The 20,633-nt window shown below is 38.8% G+C and overlaps 2 protein-coding genes across 3 annotated transcripts in view; both read left to right on the forward strand.

Moving 5' to 3' along the window:
- LOC129829300 (6-phosphofructo-2-kinase/fructose-2,6-bisphosphatase 2-like) overlaps positions 1-6,992 on the forward strand; it is a 35,468-nt gene extending 28,476 nt beyond the window's left edge. Inside the window, exon 16 of the mRNA XM_055890982.1 lies at positions 3,870-6,992. Coding sequence (XP_055746957.1) covers positions 3,870-3,923 — 54 coding nt within the window. The 3' untranslated portion in view covers positions 3,924-6,992. The remainder of the gene's footprint in view (positions 1-3,869) is intronic.
- A 376-nt stretch (positions 6,993-7,368) lies between these two features.
- LOC129829981 (complement receptor type 2-like) lies at positions 7,369-14,610 on the forward strand. 2 transcript variants are annotated; one of them, XM_055892063.1, is made up of 11 exons: positions 7,369-9,322; positions 9,700-9,900; positions 10,259-10,355; positions 10,699-10,772; positions 11,219-11,461; positions 11,592-11,777; positions 12,041-12,137; positions 12,262-12,335; positions 13,522-13,701; positions 13,946-14,025; positions 14,142-14,610. In XM_055892063.1, the coding sequence occupies exons 1-10, from the start codon at positions 9,265-9,267 to the stop codon at positions 13,954-13,956; spliced, it is 1,221 nt and encodes a 406-aa protein (XP_055748038.1). In that variant the 5' UTR covers positions 7,369-9,264; the 3' UTR covers positions 13,957-14,025; positions 14,142-14,610. The 2 variants fall into 2 exon arrangements, with proteins under 2 accessions (XP_055748038.1, XP_055748039.1); XM_055892064.1 differs by having other exon boundaries at positions 11,222-11,461.
- The last annotated feature ends 6,023 nt before the right edge of the window (positions 14,611-20,633 follow it).

The following is a 20,633-nucleotide window of genomic DNA, read 5'->3' on the forward strand; positions in this document are numbered from 1 at the left end:
AAGTTAACTTGATACATTTCATCCATAGCCACATGTTATGAACATTTGTCTGTTATTCATTCAAAGTGTTGCATTTCTGTGATACTCAAACTAAGAAATTGGTGATTTAGAGCTAATCTGACATACCGGTACGACCTAAGATGGCCACCGATATGGGCGCCGGTGTCATCAGCCTTTTAGCTCTACAGTGCATTAAGAAAGTTTTCAGACTCCTTGACTTTTTCCACATTTTGTTACATTACAGCCTTATTCTAAAATTGATTAAATTAAATCGACATACCCCATAATGAAAAAGCGAGTAAAAATGTACATAAGTATTCAGTGTCTTTGCTATGATACTCAATTGAGCTCAGGTGGATCCTGTTTCCATTGATAATCCTTCAGATGTTTCTACAACTTGACTGTGGTAAATTGAATTGATTGGACATGATTTGGAAAAGCACACACCTGTCTATATAAGGTCTAGAGCTGGCCACCCGGCCAACCTGAGAATGGCTTTGGTCAGGGAGGTGACCAAGAACCCGATGGTCACTCTTGACGGGGCACCAGAGTTCCTCTGTGGAGATGGGAGAACCTTCCAGAAGGACAACCATCTCTGCAGCACTCCACCAATCAGGCCCAGACGGAAGCCACTCCTCAGTAAAAGGCACATGACAGCATACTTGGAGTTTGCCAAAAGGCACCTAAAGGACACTCAGACCATGAGAAACAAGATTCTCTAAAATTGATTAAGTTAGAATTTTTTTGTTACTGGCCAGCACACAATATCCCCATAATGTCAGAGTGCAATTATGTTTTTCATTTTTTTTTTAACAAATTAATTAAAATTGAAAAGCTGAAATGTCTTGAGTCTAAGTATTCAACCCCTTTGTTATGGCATGTCTAAATAAGTTCCAAGAGTAGAAATTTGCTTAAACAAGACACGTAATATGTTGTATGGACTCGCTCTATGTGCAATAACAGTGTTTAACATGATTTTTGAATGACTACCTCATCTCTGTACCCCACACATACAATTATCTTTAAGGTCCCTCAGTCGAACATTGAATTTCAAACACCGGTTTAACCACAAAGACCAGGGACGTATTCCAATGCCTCACAAAGAAGGGCACCTATTGGTAGATGGGTACACATTTTTAAAAAGCAGACACTGAATATCCCTTTGAGCATGGTGAACTTATTACACTTTGGATTTTGTATCAATACACCCAGTCATTACAAAGATACAGGTGTCCTTCCTAACTCAGATGCTGGCCTAATTGACAGCGAAAAAAAGGAAGCCTGTACAGACTAAATATATTCCAAAACATGCATCCTGTTTGTAACAAGGCACTAAAGTAATAATGCAAAAAAATTAATACAACACATTACTGAGTACCACTCTCCATATTTTCAAGCATAGTGGTGGCTGCATCATGTTATGGGTATGCTTGTAATTGTTAAGGACTAGGTTTTTCAGGATAAAAAAGAAACAGAATGGAGCTAAGCACAGGCAAAGTCCTAGAGGAAAACCTGGTTCAGTCTGCTTTCCACCAGACACCGGGAGATGAATACATCTTTCAGCAGGACAATAACCTAAACACAAGGCCAAGTCTGCACTGGAGTTGATTACAGTACCTAGAAGATGGTGAATGTTCCTGAGTGGCCTAGTTGAAGTTTTGACTTAAATCTACTTGAAAATGGTTGTCTAGCAATGATCAACAACCAATTTGACAATCCTTGAAGAATTTTGCAAAGAATAATGGGCAAATGTTGCACAATCTAGGTGTGGAAAGCTCTTAAACTTACCCTGAAAGACTCACTGCCAAAGATGATTCTAGCATGTATTGATTCATGGGGTTTGAATAGTTATGCAAATTAGATATTTATGGCTTTCATTTTTTCTATAAAATTGCAAAAATGTCTAAACATGTTTTCATTTGGCATTATGGTGTATTGTGTGTAAATGGGTGAGGGAAAAAATAGATTTAATTAATTTTGAATTCAGGCTGTAACACAATGTGGACTAAGTCAAGGTGTATGAATACTTTCTGAAGGCACTGTACAATTGTGGTCAAAAGTTTAGAGAATGACACAAATATAATTTTTCACAAAGTCTGCTGCCTTAGTTTGTATGATGGCAATTTGCATATACTCCAGAATGTTATGAAGAGTGATCAAATTAATTGCAAAGTCCCCTTTCATTGGTCTTCCTCAGTCAATCATGGTTACCTGCAAGGAAACACGTGCCGTCATCATTGCTTTGCACAAAAAGGGCTTCACAGGCAAGGATATTGCTGCCAGTAAGATTGCATCTAAATCAACCATTTATTGGATCATCAAGAACTTCAAGGAGAGCAGTTCAATTGTTGTGAAGAAGGCTTCAGGGCGCCCAAGAAAGTCCAGCAAGCGCCAGGACCGTCTCCTAAAGTTGAGCTTGCTCAGGAATGGCAGCAGGCAGGTGTGAGTGCATCTGCACGCACAGTGAGGCGAAGACTTTTGGAGGATGGCCTGGTGTCAAGAAGGGCAGCAAAGAAGCCACTTCTCTCCAGGAAAAACATCAGGGACAGACTGATATTCTGCAAAAGGTACAGGGCCAATCCCTGTACCTTTTGCAGAATATCAGTCTGTATATCAGTCTGATGAATATCAGTCTGATGAATCCCCTTTCCGATTGTTTGGGGCATCCGGGAAAAAGTTTATCCGGAGAAGACCAGGTGAGCGCTACCATCAGTCTTGTGTCATGCCAACAGTAAAGCATTCTGAGACCATTCATGTGTGGGGTTGCTTCTCAGCCAAGGGAGTGGGCTCACTCATAAATTTTGCCTAAGAACACAGCCATGAATAAAGAATGGTACCAACACATCCTCCGAGAGCAACTTCTCCCAACCATGCAGGAACAGTTTGTTGACGAACAATGCCTTTTCCAGCATGATGGAGCACCTTGCAATAAGTCAAAAGTGATAACTAAGTGGCTCGGAGAACAAAACATCGATATTTTGGGTCCATGGCCAGGAAACTCCCCAGACCTTAATCCCATTGAGAACTTGTGGTCAATCCTCAAGAGGCGGGTGGACAAACAAAACCCCACAAATTCTGACGAACCCCGAGCATTGATTATGCAAGAATGGGCTGCCATCAGTCAGGATGTGGCCCAGAAGTTAATTGACAGCATGCCAGGGCGGATTGCAGAGGTCTTGAAAAAGGGTCAACACTGCAAATATTGACTCTTTATTAACTTCATGTAATTGTCAATAAAAGCCTTTGACACTTATGAAAGGCTTGTAATTATACTTCAGTATTCCATAGTAACATCTGACAAAAATATTTAAAGACACTGAAGCAGCAAACTTTGGAAATTAATATTTGTGTCATTCTCAAAACTTTGGCCACGACTGTACTTTTCAGGATACATACATCTACTTCTGTGCTTAATGTGGTGCTTTTGTCACAAAGTTTACTATTGAGTCCACATATTTAGTTTAACCGCACACCACTACTATACAAAATAAATTTTTCATTCATCTTTTTTTAACAAGTAAATAGTTGTTTTTTTGTCTAACTACTTGCTTGACAAAGCCTTAACATTTTCAGAAGGATCAGAAGGACTTCACCATTTACCCCTGTTGGTGCCTTAACTGTTAAAATCATATATTTTTTTTAATTCCGCAATTTTAGTTTCCCCATTTGCCTCATTAAATTTGATACTTTTCTAAAAACAGCTACTTATAAAAACAGAGTAAGCTGTGTCTTGTGATTGACCTCACCCTCCTCTGTCTGAGCTCAAGTGTAGCAGAGGCCAGTCAAAACAAACTATGAGGATGGCACCTGGCCTTGGCACAGCTTTGCATGGAAGTAACACTGTTTCCCCCTCCTTCTGCCTCTTAAAGGAGTCTCTCAACTGCTTCAGCCCAGGAGACGCAGAAGATGCTGTCCACAGTTGAAGAGGACCGAGAAGGGTGTCTCCACTTCCTCACATTTTCGCTGCCATCAGATCTGGGTTCAAATACAATTTAGAAATCTTGTTAAATACCTTGAGTGTTTGCTTTAGCTTACCTGGAGTGCCAGGTGGGTAGTGTTAGCACTTTGGGGACTTTTCCGCTGGTTCCATTGCAACATGCAAGCGCTATAAAGCACAGCTAAATTATTTGAAATTATTTAAAATAGTATTTGAACCCAGGTGCTCTGCTCAGGCTTGCTTCATACCCTGCCAGCCTTACCAATTTGATTGTCAAGCAGGAGTTCAAGCACACCGTCTTAGCAGCAAATTAGGTATGGAATGTGTTAGTTGTAGTGGCCAGAATTTGTTCTACAGTTCCATTTCTGTTGCCATCTGTTAGATAGATGGTGTGTGTGGGTGAAGAGCGATATGATTTGAGACAAACATGACCTTGCGCGCGCACACACTTATCAACAGTCAACGTTTAATTTATTGTGAACAGAACTTTAGAATGTTGAATAGAGGACATCCTTGAAATGATTTGTTTCAGTAGATTTGAGACATTCAGTGATTTGTCTATTACAATGTATTTAATTTATACTATAACTAATGGAGAGGGTTGCCACACTGAAAAATGTATCAAAAACAAAGCACTGACTACAAACACTGTCTTATCCTTAAATTATTATCCTTTAATTCTACAATGTAGTTTAAACAATTACTTAAGGTCTTATGAATAATATATTCTGAACAAAAATATAAACGCAACATGCAACAATTTTAATGGTTTCACTGAGTTACAGTTCATATAAGGAAATCAGTAAATTGAAATAAATAAATTAGGCCCTAATCTATGAATTTCACATGACTGGGCAAGGTCGCAGCCATTGTGGCCTGGGGAGGGCATAAGCCCAGCCACTTGGGAGCCAGGCCCAGCCAATCAGAATGATCTTTTCCTCACAAAGGGGCTGTATTACAGACAGAAATAGTCCTCAGAAATTAACATTAAATTCTCTGGCAACAGTTCTGGTGTGCATTCCCGCATTCAGCATGCCAATTGCACGCTCCCTCAACTGGAGACCTATGTGGCATTGTGTTGTGTGACACAATTGTACATTTTAGTGGTCTTTTGTTGTCCTCAGCACAAGGTGCACCTGTGTAATGATCATGCTGTTTAATCAGCTTCTTGATATGCTACACCCGTCAGGTGGATGGATTGTCTTGGCAAATGAGAAATGCTCACTAACAGAGATGTGCATAAATTTGAGAAGTATGAAAATCATTTGAGAAATGTATTTTTGTGCGTATGGAACATGTCTGGGATCTTTTATTTCAGCTCATGAAACATGGGACCAACACTTTACATGTTGTCTTTTTATATTTTTGTTCAGTATATGTACCCCTTTAATTGGATAGTTGAATATCATTTCTTTTGAACATTCTCATACTTGACCAGCCCTGTTTCCTCAGTGAGAGTATGCTGAAAGACCACCATACAGGATTTAACATTTTGGCTTAAGAGTTAATGTTATTAGTTAGTCACATGTTACTTTTACATGTTACATTACTGTGTGTGTATAGAGTTCACATTTCACACTGCAATTCTGTCACATATTCATGGCCATGTTATGAAACACCCATTTCTTTGCATTATCGATGCATCCATTGCATGTCCTCAGCTAAAATGGCAACATGATTTAAGGGGGGAAATAGTTTTTAGACAGTACTACTGTAGTTACAGTTAATAATCCATGCATCAACATTTTGGAATATTTATTCTTAAATTTGCTATACTGACATTTGAAAAAGCACAGCGTAAGCGAAGATGGCTACTTTCATACTTACAGTTCACTGATTGTGTCCAACCATGTGTATCTTGTTTATTACTGCCACATTGATCATGTTAAATTCAATGCTGCTCTAAAGTGCTTCTGTGCCGGTGTTTAGCAACATTACTTTTGTGGCTCTTACAAGACAATGTTATTATATAAGTAGGCAGAAGTCAGTAGCCTGTTGACTACAACATACTGAATGATATAATGGTATGATGCTGTAAGATATTTTTAGATCACTAGAATTATCTGATGTAAGTGTAAATTATTGAAGAAATGATGTTGTACTCTGTCAGAACATCTTGCTCATGGCAGTTTGACTTGACTTGGTTTTCTGGTACATAATGTGGGCAGATTTATTGAGCTCATTGGGAGGTGTCATCCTGTTTAGATGTTTCCACTACAACTCCCTGTCTCTCTAAAGCCAGGGCAAGCCTGTGGCAGAACCCTGGCTATGGGGCAAGACTCTGGGAGTGGCTTTTGGGAATAATAACCTAGATGACTCTATCTTCTTATATTTGACCTACAGTATCTGTGAAAGAGAACTAATACAAGAAGTGTCTCAAAGACGTAAAGGGACGGTGGCAGCAGGGGATTGGGAATGTTCAAATGTTTCCAGACTGGTGTGTCATAGGGGAAATGGGTTGGTTCATTGTTATACTACCATCTTAAACTTCAGTGTCTGTGTATAGCATGAACTACTGAAGCATACAGTACATTATTCTCACAGGAAGTATTTATTTGGTTCAATCAGCAGAGGTGCCTCCTTTTTTAATTTATTTCACCTTTATTTAACCAGGTAGGCAAGTTGAGAACAAGTTCTCATTTACAATTGCGACCTGGCCTAGATAAAGCGAAGCAGTTCGACACTTACAACAACACAGAGTTAAACAAACATACAGTCAATAATGCAGTAGAAAAATAAGTCCATATACAATGTGAGCAAATGAGGTGAGAACTTTGACTATTACTTTTTTCATTTCTGTTATTGGAAACAGTAACGTCCTTGTCACGCATTACCGCTTTCACAGCCTTGTTTGTGTATCGGTGGGCATCTTTCGCAAGACTGCATTGTACTACACTCGAAGCAACCATTTACCTAAACCAACAAGACTTTAAGGTGTGGAGACATTGTAATGAAATGTTATGAGTCATATATAAACTTGTATTACTGTATTTGTAAATTCGGACAATTCTGAACTATAGTTGGAATAGAAATAATAAATTGTTGGGTTTTCTGATTTTGTGTAGGGAATTTAAATGGTGCTTTCTATAAATGTGTCAAACTCATTCCACGGAGGGCCGAGTGTCAGTGGGTTTTTCGCTCCTCCCTTGTACTTGAGTGATGAATTAAGGTCACTAATTAGTAAGGAACTCTCCTCACCTGGTTGTCTAGGTCTTAATTGAAAGGAAAAAACAAAAGTCAGCAGACACTAGGCCCTCCATGGAATTAGTTTTCTGCTATAAACCAATGACAGACTGAGGACCAAAATAAATCAGTACTCCGCCTATAGACATCCTGTCCTTTGGATGAGTGGTTCATCAGTAATCAAATGTTGATAACATGGCTAGTCTACACAAATGCACTGAACAAAAATATAAACGCAACATGCAACAAAGATTTTACTGGGTTACAGTTCATATAAGGAAATCAGTCAATTAAAATTAATTATTTAGGCCCTGATCTATGGATTTCTGTTGGTCACATGCCATTGTGTTCGTTGTCCGTAGCTTATGCCTGCCCATACCATAACCTCACTGTCACCATGGGACACTCTATTCACAACATTGACATCAGAAAACCGCTCACCCACACAACACAATGCCATCTACCTTTTACAGTTGAAACCAGGATTAATCTGAAGAGCACACTTCTCCAGAGGGCCAGTGGCCATCGAAGGTGAGCATTTGCCCACAAGTTGTTCACGACGCCGAATTGCAGTCAGGTCAAGACACTGATGAGGACGACGAGCTCGCAGATGAGCTTCCCTGAGACGATTTCTGACAGTTTGTGCAGAAATTCTTAAGTTGTGCAAACACACAGTTTCATCAGCTGTCTGGGTGGCTGGTGAAGAAGCCAGCTGTGGAGGTCCTGGGCTGGCGTGGTTCCACGTGGTCTTGGGGTGTGAGGCCAGTTGGACATACTGCCAAATGCTCAGAAATGACGTTGTGGAGGCAGCTTATGGTAGAGAAATTTACAATCAATTCTCTGGCAACAGCTATGTTGGACATTCCTGCTGTCAGCATGCCAGTTGCATGCTCCCTCAAAACTTTAAATATCTTTGGCATTGTGGCCTTTTTATTGTTCCCAGTACAAGGTGCACCTTTGTAAAGATCATGCTGTTTAATCAGTTTCTTTATATGCCACACCTGTCAGGTGGATGGATTATTTTGGCAAAGTTGAAAAGCTCGCTAACCGGGATGTAAACACATTTTTGCACAACATTTGAGAGAAGTAAGGGATATTTTATTTCAGCTCATGAAACATGGGACCAACCCTTTACATGTTGCGTTTATATTTTTGTTTTGTACAAATACAATTGGGAACAGTAAACAAGTTGACAAGCTAGACCTATATTAGTTATGTTTTGATAATAAGAAGTTTGGTGGGAACTGGATTGGGTGGAAACTGGTTTGCCCTGCCAGTTTAACTACCATCATAGGAAACATATTTTGTCTGTCCAAAGCATGTACAGAACAGAGGGTGTGGTAAACTAGTGGTCACACTAACAGTTCAGTGGTATGATCTTGCCTCACTGCATTTTGTGTGCAGAAGTTAAAATTGTATACTCTTACTAAAATGGGAGTGTTGCTTTCTGTGGACCTGCTCTGCAACATGAACACAGGCTAGAGCAGAAATGTGGGTTAAATTGGAGGATCAGAAGTGGAGGGGAAATCAGTGAAGAGAAAGAAAGAGGCAGACAATGCTAGTGTAAACAAATCATGTTCTGTCAAGTTTTTCTTTTTTTAATCTTGTGCCTTTGTATTTGACCCTTAGATTTGTCCCCAAAGTGAAATTGGCCGTAGAGCTTTCCACTCTTATCTTGACAGACGTGTGCAACTAGAATTTCAGGAGGAAATTCGATATGTAAAACATATCAACTTTGACTCACTCCTATTTTGGAGTGCATCTTAGTCCACTTATCATACATGATTTACAAATATCAGTGGGAAAGCACAGGTTGTAGGCTATACAGTGTAGCTTACTAAATGGCCAGTTTGTTTTGCATGGCCCGGTGACCCAGTTGAGGGGAGATTTCACTTAAGGACCAATGGAATGGTCTAAAATGTGCAAACTCCGCCCACCCGGGGCAACAGGCCATGCAAAACGAACACGCCCCGTGAGTAAAGCCTAAGCAGCTGACGTAAATAAACATCTGAATAGATATAAGCCTACTTACATGTCTACTCCGCCCTCCAACTATAAAATACAGCCTACTCTAGATAGAATTTTATTAAGCACATTTCAACGGGTAGGCCTACAGATCCGAATGCACAATAAACGTGGATGAAATGATGAATCTGGGGTATAAAATCATGTTCTTTTTATCAATTGCCATACATCTCTCAGGTAAGATTATTATATTCGTAAACATAACATTGCACAGACCACTGTAACAATGACAATGTAATTTGTAGAATTTTTACATATTCATCGGATTAATGCGGTGATTGAAATTGCCACTGTTGAGTACTACAAAGCAGGATCAATGAGTTAACCAGCTAACTTGCCTAAATATATTGAAATATATATATATTTTTTAAGATAAGCTTGGAATGGACATAGTGTAATTGTCTCAACAACCAAAAACACATTCAAGTTTATTTCTTAATGAACCAGAAAGTCAATAGTTATTATTATTATTTTTTTTATCAATGTTGGCTAACTCTTGATTGATTCTGATTCTGCTTTTACCTCTCTGGTGTGGCTCATTTGTTTGTAAACAGCTGAAGTTCCATCGAAATGTGGTATGCCGCCGTCCTTTCCACACATGCAAGTCAGGGACAAATACCTGAGACAGAAAAACCTATTCAGCGAAGGAGCTAAAGTCCTCTACAGATGTGCTGAGGGCTACACTCAGTACAAAGGCAGTCGCTCTATCATGTGTGAAGCTGGAAAATGGACAAGGTTATCCATGAAGTGTGGAAGTAAGTAATAAGCTACAGCTAAGCATTTAGCTCAGTATATTGTTGTTGTGCATAACACTGGTTCAATGAATGTCATGTAATCATATCATTATGGTTATGATAAGTGTCTCGCTGCCTGAGTCTGATGTGATGCGTGGGATGAGATTGTTGTGGCAAGGAGCTATTATTTGACACTACTCTGGTGGTTGCAAAGAGAGAAAATGTGGGAAGTTGAATGTATATTCTCTTCAGTCGTTGAGGGCTGCAGTGTCGCCGGCTTAACACTTCTCTGTATGAGTCTTTATGTTGAGTTTGGCACATCCACCCTGGATTTGTTCCCTGACTGCTCTGCTGTTTTTCTAATGTGTCCTCTCCTTAGAGAAAATGTGTGGATCTGCTGGGGAGTTGTTCAATGGACACTACGATTACACAGGGGCTTCGTTCAGGGACAAGGCATATGCAGTGTGCAATGAGGGGTAAGTAACCCACTGGACAAAAACTGACTCAATCAATGTGTTTTCCACATAATTTTAACCCCAAAAAATCTATGTGATGACATTGAATTAACGTGGAAAACTGATTGGATTTGCAAAAAGTCATCAAGAAGGGCATTTCATTTTTTTTTTCACCTAACTTTTAAACTAAATGACATAGTGACATTTTTTGTTGTTTTCACGTTGAATTCACATTAGTTAAAAACTCAACCAAATGTTATAAGAACTAGACATTGAACTGAGGTCCGTGCCCAGTGGGAAGTGTGTTGAATGTAATGAAATAGGCCTGAGATTTGTTTTCATCCCCTGTGTGATATTGGAACAGGTTTACACTGAAGGGGATGGAATACAGAATGTGTAAAGAGTCTGGCTGGAGTGGAGAGATTCCCACTTGTGAAGGTGTGCAACATTCAATTACCAATCTTACAGTAATATGCAGCAATAAGATATATCCCTTTCTAAGTAGGATACATAACACACCTCCTAATCAGTGTAGTAAGCCCTGCTGTATGAAATACCAGACTGGCATGACCCTGTACTTGTCTAAGAGATTGTCAAGATCAAGATACTCCTGTTGAGACTTGACCGTGTTGGCCTTGGACATTCAGTCCGTAGTTGTCCCATCATCTCAAAAGCAGGATAATATCACATAATCAAACGTTTCTTTAGGCTACTACAGCATGGCTAAAGTCCTATCTACTGTACTGCAATGCTTTTTACCAAAGCATAAGCTCATTGTCTCCATGGAGGCATCTCCAAAATGAGCCACATTAACAATTATGTCATTATTGATGCAATAATGAATTAAACAAAAGGCACTACCATTTGAAATGTCCTCATTCTAGTAGGAGGTAAACCACAAGTGGTTCCAGCAGAAGTGTTCTGCCCTGATCCTTCTGTGGCCAACGGTGTGAAGCTGAGTGAGGCTGACTCAGTATACAAGGTCGGAGACTCAGTGACCTTCACCTGCTCTGAGGGTTTCCTCCTGACTGGAGCCCAGCAGCTTACCTGTGGACCAGATGGCCAGTGGCAGCCCCAGCCCCCACTCTGTCAGGCCTCTGATATAACTCAAAGCTCCAAGCCTGATGGTAAACATAACACCATCCAAGATCTGTCTCTTTGATCATTGAAATATATAAAACACGTTATGATGCATTGGTATTATACTAGATGTACTTTCTATCTATTGTCAAAATGGTCCATCTCCCTTTCCTTTAGGCAGATGTAGAGTACCACCGTACCTCCCCAACGCACACCTTTCTGACCGCTATATAACACAGACAGACTTTGGTCCTGGTGAACGGGTCCGTTACAGTTGTGCCTTGGGATACGGGAGAGCAAGAGGCACTTACTATAGTACCTGTGTCAGTGGGAAGTGGACGCCAGTAACTCTGAGATGTGAACGTAAGAACCCATAAGGAGAAGTATTATTGATGTTCAGAATATATTAAATGTATATGCACAGTATATAGTACATAAAGAACATTCAACAAAATGCAACTGCTCTGTCTCATAGGCAGCGTGTTCAGGAGATTGCACTTATCTTGTTTAACCGTTAGGTGGCAGCAGATCCATAGCTAGTCTATATTATATCACTCTGTGGGAGTGAAGGTTTGTGTATTTTGTTATTTCCCCCAAAATTAATTGTGAAAGTTTCTTGTCCAAAGGCAAATCATGTGGATCTGCTGGAGAGATCTCTTATGGTGATTTCATTTATACCGGTGTACAGTTTGGGGATACAGCTACAGGGGTTTGTAATGAGGGGTAAGTATTCTGTTAGAATGTCTATTTTCTCTCGAGGCTGCCTAACCCTCATAATTGTTACAGTGTACAAATAAAATGATGCATTGCCAGATTAAATCACTTTTTGTACCCATTTTTTAACCAGGTATCAACTGGTTGGACGGGATGTAAGAAATTGCATGAATGATGGCTGGGATGGGCGTGTTCCGGTCTGTGAAGGTAGGCTGTCACATACATTTTTTAGATAGGCTGAAAGACACGGCGATTCCACAACAGAGGGAGCGGGAAATATTTTTGGTATCTCAGATTGTCCTGACAATTCTAACATAGCAACTTCATTGGGAGGAAGAATGTTTGACATGTTTTTTTACATTTGTATCACAAAGTAATTTTGAGAAAATCATGATGAAAGTGGACATTTTAGGCCCTTTTTAGAGCTATACATACCTCCTGTAAGGCCCTATGATCTGTGAACCATACATGATACAGACAACATATTGGTGTCAAGAGTATTTCTTTATTCTGAAACACAATTTTTCACATTCATTTATTCAACATTGAAAATATTAATATCTCAAAACTACTCTTTTTGATTTTGTTAATTTTAAGACATATTGTTTGTAACAATATATACTGTACAAGTATATACATACAATTTCCAGTGGGCTCTCTGCTAATTCTGACGGTATTATACATTTTATGAGCCGTCAACACAGTGAATGGGAAATTCCCCCTGCTGGTGACTTGCTGAATGTGCAATCCTAAAGGAGGGCTGTGATTGGTTAATTACCTATAATATCAATTTCTATGTACAAAATAGGTCATGTCATTAAAAGTACCAGAGAGACCATTTTAGAAATTTGACATGTTTGAAGAGTGTATTGTTACAAACAATATGTCTACAAATAAGCAAAATGTTGAATAAATTAATGTGAGAATGTGTATTTCAGAATGTAGAAATACTCCATATTTTGGAGCAGACTATAAGGAGTATAATAACACCAAGATGTTGTCTGTATCATGTACAGTTCATGGATCATAGGGTCTCACAGGAGGCATGTATAGCTCTAAAAAGGCCCTAAAATGTTAACTTTCATCATGATTTTCTCAAAGATGGTTTGTGATACAAATGTCAAAAGCTTTTCAAGCATCCTTCCTCCCAATTAAGTTTTTATATGAGATTTTCCAGAACAGTCTGAGATACCCAAAATATTTTCTGCTCTCGCTGGCGTGGAACCGAATCACCCTATTGCACCACACAGTATCACACCTGGGTCATAGGTCAATTGCTTTAGGTATCATTGTTTTAGTTTATAACATCCCTGAACTTCCAATACTGTCACCATAATATTTTCAAAATTGTTGTCATGTAATCATGTAAATCATGTAAATGTGTGTCTTTCAGCTGTGCAGTGTGCTGAACTTCCTACGGTGGTAAATGGAGAGACAAATGGCTATTTGGAACCACCTTACTTTTACAGCACTGTGATTGGTTATCGATGTCGCGTAGGGAAACTGATTGGAGCGAGAGAGATCTACTGTACCAAAGATGGGACCTGGAGTGATCCACCTCCAGAGTGCCAAGGTTCCAAATCCTTTTCAAGTCTATAGCTTCTCCAGCTCCACTATTTTGCAATGTTTTTTAGCAAACTAGGAACACCCCTTAGGTGTTGAGAACTTGGCCCCGAGAGTAATCTCAGGGAACAAACTGCTCATCCCCTTTAAAAACAATAGAATGAAAACGTATGTTGTCATTTAAATGCTCAATTGACAAGAGGAGCAAGAATGTCTCTTAAGTTTGGTGACTCTGTGATATTTGTCTGTGATAGGGGCATGGTGATGGATGGATCAGCAACCGTCACATGTGGCCTGGAAGGGAAATGGACTCTTGCCCTTCCCACATGTAAATGTGAGTAATTCTGAATGTTCTATTCACTGACAATATAACACTTTGTAGCCTTGGCTGATACATAACTGGAGTGCATTGTATAAAATTGTATTTTTTTTTTAAATCTTGTTTTACAGACCGGAAGAAATGAAATTCAGCTACAATTGATCATTATCCTGAGTGGCACCAACTCAACAACTTTACCATAATAACTTTTACCATAATAACTCAATCCATTTTATCTAGTGGTGTAAAGTACTTAAGTAAAAATACTTTAAAGTTATACTTAAGTAGTTTTTTGGGGTATCTTTACTTTACTTTTTATATTTTTGACAACTTTTACTTCACTACATTCCTAAAGCAAATGATGTACTTTTTTACTTCATACATTTTCCCAGACACTCAAAAGTAGTAATTACATTTAGAATTCTTAGCAGGACAGGAAATGGTCTAATTCACAACCTTTTCAAGAGAACATCCCTAGTCATCCCTACTGCCTCTGATCTGGCGGAGTCACTAAACACATACTTCGTTTGTAAATGGTGTCTGAGTGTTGGAGTGTGTCCCTGGCTATCCATTTAAAAAAATTAAAAACAAGAAAATGTGGCCGTCTGCTTTGCGTAATATAAGGAATTTGAAAGTATTTATACTTGTACTTTTACTTTTGATACTTAAGTATATTTTAGCAATTGTATGTACTTTTAATACTTAATTATATTTAAAACCAAATACTTTTAGACTTTTACTCAAGTAGTATTTTACTGGGTGACTTTCACTTTTTCTATGAAGGTATCTGTACTTTTACTCAAGTATGACAATTGGGTACTTTTTCCACCACTGATTTTACCTTAGGGCATTTCCATGTAAAAGGACCCATGAGTACAAAGTTCATAGGAGCATGTCAAATTGGGTGTGAAATGAGTCTATTATTATTGTTTACATTGTGACATATATATAGCCATTTTCCATCTTAAAAATGTGGAATAAGCAAAGGCTTTGATGGTCAAATATATGGTTAAAAAAAGAAGAAACCCGCACACTACTCTTGATAGTATCACTGCTCTTTAAGAAGCTTTACGTATCAGACTTAAGGCCTTTGTCAGAACTTTTGTGAGTTTAAAAATAATTAGCATCCTTATGGAGACAGCTCCATCCACATCCGTTTTCTAAGAAGAGGCTACTCTCTACAATGTGACAATGAAACTCTTGATTTGGCATTGGGGAAAACACGAGATGAACTGCCACAAATAAAGAGCCATTAGAGTTAAAGAACACTGTAATGTTCACCACCACATATACTTTAAACTCGCGCAAAGTGGGAGATGCTGTCAAGAAACACTGGCATGTTTTATCATCGGACCCAGCTTTGCCAGCTGAATTTAAGAATTTACCACTTATTGCATATAGGAGAGGTCGCAATTTACGCGATAAATTGGTCCATGCCAACAGTCCATGCCAACAGCCAAAAGAAAATGAGCCAGGCTCTTTTACACCCTCTTCCGAATGGTAGCTATAAATGCAGAGGTTGCGCACAGCGTAACAACATGATGAAGTGTGAATATATCTGCCACCCATACACAGGAAAATGGTTCCAAATTAATGACATTATTACGTGTTCTACTACACATGTTATCTACATGATTAAATGTCCATGTGGGCTGTGGTATGTAGGTAAAACCTCTTGTTCTTTCAAGCAGAGAATTAGTGAACATTAAAGTTCAATAAGGAGAAACGACAGGGATTATCCAATCGCAGTACATTTTAATGACCAAAAACGTGACATTTCTACCTGTAGATTTTGTGGCATAGAGAAAGTTAAGATATCAGGCAGGGGAGGTGATATAAATAACACTCTGAACAAAATATAATGTTTTGGGATTTTCACCCTCCAGACATTCTTTCCTAAAGGTCTTAATGATGAAATACCTATGTATGTTATGTTGTAAATGTGAACATTTTTATTTATTTTTATTTCACCTTTATTTAACCAGGTAAGCTAGTTGAGAACAAGTTCTCATTTACAACTGCGACCTGGCCAAGATAAAGCAGTGCGACACAAACAACAATACAGAGTTACACATGGAATAAACAAGCTTACAGTCAATGACACAATAGGAAAAAAAGAAAGTCTATTTACAGTGTGTGCAGATGACGTGAGGAGGAAGGCAATAAATAGGCCATAGTAATTTCAATTAAATTACAATTTAGCAGATTACCACTGGAGTGATAAAAACAATATGGGGATGAGGTAGGTAGATTGGGTGGGCTATTTAAAGATGGACTATGTACAGCTGCAGCGATCGGTTAGCTGCTCAGATAGCTGATGTTTAAAGTCAGTGAGGGAATTGTAATTCTCCAGCTTCAGCGATTTTTGCAATTTGTTCCAGTCACTGGCAGCAGAGAACTGGAAGGAAAGGCGGCCAAAGGAGGTGTTGGCTTTGGGGCTGACCAGTGAGATATACCTGCTGGAGCGCGTGCTATGGGTGGGTGTTGTTATCGTGACCAGTGAGCTGAGATAAGGCGGAGCTTTACCTAGCATAGACTTATAGATGACCTGGAGCCAGTGGGTCTGGCGACGAATATGTAGCGAGGGCCAGCCGACTAGAGCATACAGGTCGCAGTGGTGGGTGCTATAAGGGGCTTTGGTAACAAAACGGATGGCGCTGTGATAGACTGCATCCAGTTTGCTGAGTGGAGTATTGGAAGCTATTTTGTAGATGACATCGCTGAAGTCGAGGATCGGTAGGATAGTCAGTTTTACTAGGGTAAGTTTGGCGGTGTGAGTGAAGGAGGCTTTGTTGTGAAATAGAAAGCCGATTTGATTTTGGATTGGAGATGTTTCATGTGAGTCTGGAAGGAGAGTTTACAGTCTAGCTAGACACCTAGATATTTGTAGTTGTCCACATATTCTAGGTTAGAACCGTCCAGGGTAGTGATGCTAGTCGGGCGGGCGGGTGCGGGCAGCGAACGGTTGAAAGCATGCATTTGTTTTTACTAGCGTTTAAGAGCAGTTGGAGGCCACGGAAGGAGTGTTGTATGGCATTGAAGCTCGTTTGGAGGTTAGTTAACACATGAATAAATGCCCCCATTTCAAATTACTCTGACGTTTTTCTTGCGTGGTACCCAATGATTTATGAAAACTTGCTTGGTGGTTCGATGTCCTCATTGTGGTTTTACGGACGTGTTTAATACGTTTTATGTACACTATTAGAATATTTATAAGATTCACATTGTTATATTTGGTAAGACTTACTTATTTTCCCTCGACTCCAAATCCATTCGAAGCATGGTACGGATGTGGGTGGAGCTATGTCTACATAAGGGTGCAAATCTTTTTTTTTAAACTCACAAAAGCTCTGACGAAGGCCTTGAGTCTGATATGTAAAGCTTATTAAAGAGCAGTGATACTATCATGAGCAGTGTGTGGCCTTCTTATTTTTTCTCATCTTATTCAATTGTTACCATGAACCTGCAACAAAGATAGCTCAGATGTGTGAGTGCCTTTTGAATTTTGGTACAATATGTGGAAAAGGGGTCTTAGACATCTACCAGAAAATGTCTTAAAAGTGATTTGAAATACATCAAACACATTAATATTGAACTGAAGACCCCTGCCAAGTAATGGAAACACATATTTAATTTTGGAGAAATTATTTAGTTCAAGAAAGTTTAAGAAACATTGCCTTGTGACTTGTAATTCCGTTACTAAAAACCCACATATCTTTAATATATTTTCTAATTTCTCTCCCTCATGAGGAGAGAGGATAATAAAAGTTAAAAGAAGTAACAAGTAAAAGTAAACTTACCAATTAGTTATAGTGTTTTAAAATATGTTTTATTGCCACATACACCAGATAAGTGCAATGAAATGGGTTGTTTTACAGGGTCAGCCATAGTATCGGGATGACTCTGGAGCAAATTAGGGGTAAGTGCTTTGCTCAAGGGCACATCGACAGATTTTACACCTTGTCGACTTGGGTATTCAAACCAGCGACCTTTCGGTTGCAGGCCAAATGCTCTAACCGCTAGGCTACCTGCCGCCCTTCAGGATACATTACCATGAAGAGAACGATATTCATATCCATAATTATGCATTTCTGTAGCTGACATCCAATTCTTTCTGCAGACATCTTTGAATCTTAATTCGGAGTAAATATTTCGGTTTTGGGAAACGTGGTCACATAAAAAACAGAGGGAGATTTTACCGTAATTCTGTATCCAAACTTTGCATCTGTACAGTTCTTCCAGTAAATGTGTTTCTGTGAAATTTGTTGTGTGAATTGTTCAAAGCTGTCCTTGTTCATAGAGTTGTATGGTTTGTTAAACTTTTTCTGTTTTCTGCAATGCATGGTATAAAATATTGTATCAAACGATAACACACGTGAATTTGAAACTTTTTTTTTCTCCAATTGCTGCTTCAAGTTTGTATCTGTGGAATTCGGCTCACGTTCCCTGAGAGGTGGGGCAGCTTTGAGGTGCATGTTGCTTCAGGAATGAATGAGTGAGTCCGTGCCAAACTGACAGTACGCAGTGGCACTGTCTGTCTCTGTGCCAATGAGAGCCCAGCCTAAGGCACTTCCTCCCTTCACTGTTCAGGCCTAGAGCAGGAGGACCAGATAAAGGGGGAATCTGCTGTTGCTACATTTTTTTACTTATAAATTAACAATATGTACCCATTGATTCTTGAAGAATATAACTTATAAATGCCTTATGAGCATACTTCAACTGTTGTATCCCATCAGAACCCAAAATATAAGCTTGTTATACTCCAATCTTTGTAAACAAAGTAAATGTAAACAAACACTATATAGCCTCAAAACATGGTTAAACTACACATGTTATATCATGGATGGTTAGTCCTTGCACCCAGAGCTCTGTCTATTAATTTAAGAGTGGTTACATTTCTCCAACCCCATCCCTCAGCTTTTTACTGAAACAATGTTATACACTTTATTGCTTCATCTGCTGATTGCTTCTTTAAAGGGAATCATTGATGAGCAAATGCAGAAATAAGAGTGCTTTGTGCTTCTCTGTACCATGATTATGTTTAATTCATTTTATTTAACCTTTATTTAACTACGCAAGTCAGTTAAGAACAAATTCTTATATACAATGGCAGCCTACCCCGGCCAAACCCGGACGACGCTGGGCTAATTTTGCCCTATGGGATTCCCAATCACGGCCGAATGTGATGCAGCCTTGATGATGGTGACATGATGATCGAAATATGCTATTTAGAACACACATGCATCTCTGACATATAGAATAAGGAATCCCATCAGCTCTATTATTGGTATTTCTGTGTGCAACGTTAATAAAGTACGTTTTCATACTGAACATGGCCAGAAACAGGTGGTCAACCTTCAGAGCTTGTGTGAGCACCATGCTGCCACTAGAGGGCAGTCCAGGTTTGTGCTGGATGGTTTCTGCTGAATAGGTGTGTAGGCAGTCGTCTGTAAACCTATGCAGACTAGTCTCTCACAGCAGATGTATATGCAGACTGGTACAGTGAGACTATAGAGCGGTGCGGTAAATGCACAGTCCTGATTGAGGCTGTAACGTCATGTGCTGATAGAAGACAACGTACTGTTTACAGACCACTTTATGAAGGACTGCTGGTGTTGCCCTTATTTTCATGTGCACAGCTACACAGGCCTTCTTACAGCTTTACCACTTCACTCACTTAACAGCTGTTGCATTTAACTGCCTGTTGTAATCATAATATCCCGACAAGCATTGATCTGAAATCATTTCAGGCAGGCAGAACAAACAGACTTCAAAACAAATTGATGGGCTTTACCGTAATCCTCTTTCATAACCCCCTGTTAGATGCTCATAATGACCAAGTTGCTTCAGAGTGTTTCAAGCAAAATGATGCTGCATGTGGTGCGGATTTAATGAGGATTTATTTATGTATTTTCTATTGTTGCCGAGGAATGAGGTGATGTGAGCACAGTCATCCAAAAACAAAAGCTACGGGAGGATTAACAGTCTGCAACGTTGCTCTAACATAGAGAGTGTTCCCTGTTACTGTCAAGATTATATTTATATAATGCCATTATAATTATATAATACCATTATAATTATATTTATATAATGACAATATAATTAGATTGATATAATACCATCAGAATTATATTTATATAATGCCGTTATAATTATATTTATATAATACCATTATAATTATATTTATATAATACCATTAGAATTATATTTATATAATGCCATTAGAATTATATTTATATAATGCCATTAGAATTATATTTATATAATACCATTAGAATTATATTTATATAATACCATTAGAATTATATTTATATAATGCCATTAGAATTCTCCATCTGTAGGCTGCGAGAGGGAAATAATTAATTTTAACAGCTTTCTCTTTGGCGATTACACAGATCAATAAATGAGCAGCGAATGAATGACTAATGTCCACAAATGTAATATCAATATTATGTGTTTAATGTGTTTCATATTCCATACCATTTATCATAAGCCATTAAGTAATTAATTTTGTACAAAATGTTGGTAATTTGTACCTCACTAATAAGAGGAATTGCCTCCACTTAAATGAACAGCATGCCTCCAGTTAACAGTATAAATGTTGAACTGTTGAATTGTGTTTT

The sequence above is a fragment of the Salvelinus fontinalis genome, chromosome 31 (genome assembly GCF_029448725.1).
Source record: "Salvelinus fontinalis isolate EN_2023a chromosome 31, ASM2944872v1, whole genome shotgun sequence".
Classification (NCBI taxonomy): domain Eukaryota; kingdom Metazoa; phylum Chordata; class Actinopteri; order Salmoniformes; family Salmonidae; genus Salvelinus; species Salvelinus fontinalis.

What these genes read in the sequence shown, in the direction of transcription:
- LOC129829981 (XM_055892063.1), top strand. Translation starts at nt 9,265, where the DNA reads ATGATGAATCTGGGGTATAAAATCATGTTCTTTTTATCAATTGCCATA. An exon ending in TATGCAGTGTGCAATGAGGG is followed by an intron (nt 10,356 to 10,698) that starts GTAAGTAACCCA and finishes ATATTGGAACAG; the next exon opens with GTTTACACTGAAGGGGATGG. An exon ending in AGAGATTCCCACTTGTGAAG is followed by an intron (nt 10,773 to 11,218) that starts GTGTGCAACATT and finishes TCCTCATTCTAG; the next exon opens with TAGGAGGTAAACCACAAGTG.